Genomic DNA, 4,929 nt, shown 5'->3' with positions numbered 1-4,929 from the left:
ATCAATAACTTGCATCCTTAAGGAGTTAACTTAATTTATATTTACTCATATTCATGTAATTAAGCGTTTTAATGATTTGGCCGATTAATCGATTAATCGAAAAAATAATCAACAGATTAATCGATTATTAAAATAATCGTTAGTTGCAGCCGTATTTTCAGCAATATTCAGATTTACATTTCAATTGTCTAGACGCATTTACCTGTGTTTTACTTCTTATGCAGGAAGATGTGTGATTCAAGTTTGCTTTAGCAAAATTATCTGAAAATCAAAGAGCTACATTGGTTAAATGAGAGAAAAAAGAGTTTGTAAACTGAATAAAAGACTTACTCCTATCAAAGTGTTTTATTTTTCTGTTTTGAACCAAACACAACAGCTGAAGAGACCAGCTGAGGGAGGAATCTTGCGGCTTGGGTGTCTTTAAAAGGCACACATGTGTATTGATGACAGGTTTTGTCATTCACTCGTCACTGCATTCAGTCTCCATCTCAAAAACAGCATTAGCAGGTCATAGATCAGCCGCAATTCTCCACGCAACAGCAGCGCACAATAAACCTGCATCCCCAAAAGACAGCCACCCGCTATTTAACTAGCTAATTACCTCACCGCACCATTTCCTACTGTGGCTGTACACGTATTCAACCATGAAAACGCCTCGCACCACTTCTCCTTAATTAACATCCTCAAATAGCAAATAAATTGATGTGTGCAAACCAATGCTTCTCTTATTGCAATTTCTTTTTCTTTTCTTTTTTTTTTTCTTGGCAGGATGCCTTGTTGACTCTTTCAGCAGTTTCCTCATTGTTAGATGCGCACTGCAACACTGTAACTGTTTTCCATTCATATTGTGAGAATAAAGAATTTGAWCTTGTTCTGCAAGGCAATCAAGCTTTCTATAGTAAATTATTTTATTTTTCCAAATGATACTTGTTTTTCCCCCCTCATTTAATGTCCCTGCGTTCATTCTCAGATATTTAGTATCTGCTATCCACCTCTGCTGATAAACCTACCAGTTTTTAATTAAAGCCTCAGAACTGCAGTCTCTGTCTTCAGTTTGCTGTAACATTCATCTTTTTCCATCGCCTTTTTATGCTTGGTCAGTTATTAAGAAGATAAAGATGTCCCAGCAATCGTTTCTGGTATATTTTACATCTCTCTGCAACAGAGCCCCTATGCACACCTTAAATATCCACCCTGATATACATCTCATAAATGCCCAAATAAATTAGCGTCTTGGGAAATAATTGTTGCCTGTTTGCCTTCTGCCTGCTCCTCTGTTCCACCGTCTCTCAYAGGATCGGCTTTTTCCCAGGCAGACACGAAACAGCTTGAGGAGCTTAGAAACTGTGGGTTTCTTTGCTGGAACCAAGCAACACAACAGGTCAGACACAATCACGCCGAAGACAGGATGACCAGAAATGTCAAACTTTTACAAAGATTAATTAGGGCTGATCGTATGACTCTGATTTTTCCCTCACATTTTCCTTTGCCATCGATGTCACACACGYCATCTCTAACAAGGTGTAGCTAATTTAATACATGTGCGAGCACGTTTGTGTGTTGTGTGCATGTAAATAGGTGAATGCTGCRTGTGAGTGTGGCTGTGTGACCAACTTTTTCCAGAGCAACATTAATCCCCAATCCTTGGATGACACAAAACACGAACCCGAAGAGATCTGCTTGGAAACAAGTGATGTAAGAATTTAGTGATGGAAAACCAAGAAGGGAAATATGGTGGTTCTCTTGTTTGAAGCTGTTTGTGGACTCTAGATTAAAGATATTTTATGTAATAATTGCACAGTTTGTGTGTAACATTCTTAATCATTGTTTTAAATGTGTTTTGGGTTCTATGTCCAAGGTCGGCCAGTGGCATAGGCAGTATAGGCATGTGCTAAGGGGGGCATCCTTCCAGGGGCWCCACAAATGAGGGACAAAAGCTGCTTCACTCCACAGATGCTTAACATGAAGTTGTATCTCATCGCTGYCAGTAAATATTTTCAGTAATGAGGTAGACTTCAGGTATTCTGATGTAAATGCATTAGAATTAGGGATGCACCGATATGAAAATTTCAGCTGACGTCTATATCTGATATTATTATTGCTGTTATGGCCGATAACCAATATTTGCCATATAACACAAACACAGAAATTATTTATATACATATACACACAAACACACGTGTCTTTTTCGATACCATAAAAAACCCTGCCACCAACATGGCTCTTTACTTCAGTTATTCCAAAATACGCAGCRTCACTAACACTATCATTATCAAACAAATACCACCCGACCAAACATTTCCCCTCCCAAAACAGAAATACAAAGCTAAAAAAATCAATGTCAATATCATATTGGCCCAGTTTTACTTATCAGACCGATACATATTAAAAAATGACCATCGGCCGATACCGATGTTGATGTCGATATAGTGTGCATCCCTTATTATAATGTTAACGATTTTAAAAGGACAACCTGTTTTTAAAGATAAAAAATAACATCATTTATTGTTTAAGTGAATGTATGAAAATTGATAATGAAATTTAGAAAATTACACAAAGGGCACCACCAGAAATCTTGCCTTGGGCTCCAAAYTGGATAGGGCTGGCACTGCTAGTGGCCAATGAGAAGTGAACATAAAGAGGACAATAATATGAACCGTAGTGACAATGTGTAGGGTCTCAGATGCCCTTATGACATTCAGCTTCTTGTTCCTGCTGAGTATTTATTTCCACTGACACAGAGTGGACTGTATAAACAGGAGAAACTGGGGAGTCATAAAAACAACCCTTATCACCTTCCCAAATTAGCATGTTTTATGCCTCCTAATGCATTGTTATATGGTATCCAACCTCCTCTGATATTATTATTGTTAATGAGGAGCTCACTTCAGAGGAAAGCCGAACAACTTAAGCCGTGCAACAGAGCCAACATTTTCCATGATTGCACATGGATCCATCATCTCTGCACAGTAATTGCTGCTTTATTGCTGCCAGGAAGAGGTCTCTGCAATCATTTAAGTAGCAACGTATACCCACTACTGAAGAGACAAACTGGTTAAGGCCATGATTAAAGAGCAACCCAGAGCCACTTTGCCAAACGGTCTTCATCAAAGACCATTGTGCTGGTCTAAAAGACGTGAGTGCCAAATAATCGGTCAGCTACCTACACCATTAAAACCACATTGCTCGTGAGTGACTCCGAAAGGCACATGGAGTAATCACTGTAATGACTGTAATATTTATAAAAAGTACACGTGAAGGCRCATGCGAGTACACTGCAGAGCATTATTGACTTTTATTGATCCTCTGCTCTTTTCTTCTTGTCGTTGGGCTGCAAATCCCAGTTAGTCTTTCAGTTATTTCTCAGGATGAAGGAGGGTCAACCTATAGTCTCCCATTAGTTTGCCTCCTAAATGTAGCTCTCAACAAAAATAACACACATGTGCACAAAGCCATAATTTACTGCAACACAAGGCCAAAGCCTGGAGAAGCTTTTATTACTTGTCAATAATCATAATGTCTTGATGATGAAGCAGGTCAATAACCTTGTAAGATCTTTGCCTTTTTGTCTACTACTGGTCCTGTCTTTTTTATATTTCTTTTGTTTTGATTTTGGTTCTTCCTGTATTTTTTCCCAAATGCATTCATATTTCTTTTAATTTATTGTGCTTACATTTTGTGCAGTTATATAAAACACATGGTGATCATCCCAGCTCCTGCGTGTTTGCTTTCTGTGGACACGGTGAGTCAAACATGAACGTCCTACACTAATGAACAAATGTGTTCCCAATTTACAAACGTCAACTTGTATTTAAGCTGGATTTCTTTTTTCCTATTTTTCCTCAGAAGTGACAGCTTTTTTTTCTCTTTTATTTCTAAGATCAGTACATTTCCAGAATGGAAATATCTTTACGTTGCAACTTCTGTGTGCCAAACAACCAAACTTAAATTATGGGGTACTGCTCTTGATGGATTTTCCAAATCATAGCGTGTTCAGTGGTTATGTATGTGTGGGCTAAAGATGAGAGGGTTTTGTCCTTTTTAAACTCACATGTGTCAGTCTTSAGCAGACTGTTGGTGCTCCTGAAGTATTGAGGGTTTTCTATCACAGGGATCTTCGTCATGCCAATGATGACGGCGTCAGGACCCATTTCTGAGGAGGAGGGCGTGTTGCTGCCATTAGAGACATGGTGAAGAGGAGAAGCCGAGTCATCATCATTGCTGATTACTGAAGATGGTCCTGCAAAAAAGAAGAGATATAAAGATAGAAATGTGAGACACAAAAAAAATTTAAGCCTATTTTATGAAACCAATATTTAGGTAATGCACAGTGAATAGAGCTTAATGAAGAACTGAAACCCTTTTCTGGTCGTAACTCTTTTCCTTCTGCTAGAAAAGTTTTTGGTYTTTAAATGGGATTATATTGATATTTCCATCTTWATGAACCTGTGGTTAAAAACTTCATTTTGAGTTTGGTTAAACAGTCTGATAACATTTAGCACACACTTGAATAATAAATAATGTTCACACTCAAATCTAAAATTTTATCATAACTCCCATCACAATGTGAACACATTCAGACAAACATTAATCAATCTGCTGCTAAAATTGTTGTTTTTAAAGATGTGGAAGATYCATTGCATGGACAACATAAAATACAGCTTTTTAAAAGAAATGCGTATCTCCCACAAAACAAAAATCTCACCTAATCTGTTTGAGCTCATGTTTATGCATGACTCTCAGCTACTACCACAACAGATATGTGCTCWGCATCTGTAAAATTCAATGAGCTACAGCCATTTTTGGTGGGCTAAGATCAATTATTTGTGGCAAACTTCCAGTGATTACATTCAAAGTTGGCCACTGATTCACAAGATATTTTGCCTACAGATGAACAAATGAACACATGAGCACAAAGACAATTAAAAT

At 37.8% G+C, this 4,929-nt stretch overlaps 1 protein-coding gene across 5 annotated transcripts in view; it reads right to left on the bottom strand.

Annotated features, from left to right (window-relative positions):
* Positions 1 to 4,929, bottom strand: part of ntrk2a (neurotrophic tyrosine kinase, receptor, type 2a) — a 71,054-nt gene that overhangs the window by 33,455 nt on the left and 32,670 nt on the right. For all 5 annotated transcript variants that reach the window (XM_014030735.1, XM_014030738.1, XM_014030736.1 and 2 more), the window contains one exon: positions 4,052 to 4,240. In XM_014030735.1, coding sequence (XP_013886189.1) covers positions 4,052 to 4,240 — 189 coding nt within the window. The remainder of the gene's footprint in view (positions 1 to 4,051; positions 4,241 to 4,929) is intronic.

This window comes from Austrofundulus limnaeus, unplaced genomic scaffold (assembly GCF_001266775.1).
Source record: "Austrofundulus limnaeus strain Quisiro unplaced genomic scaffold, Austrofundulus_limnaeus-1.0 Scaffold1110, whole genome shotgun sequence".
NCBI lineage: Eukaryota > Metazoa > Chordata > Actinopteri > Cyprinodontiformes > Rivulidae > Austrofundulus > Austrofundulus limnaeus.
This window is presented reverse-complemented; position numbering and strand designations above follow the sequence as displayed.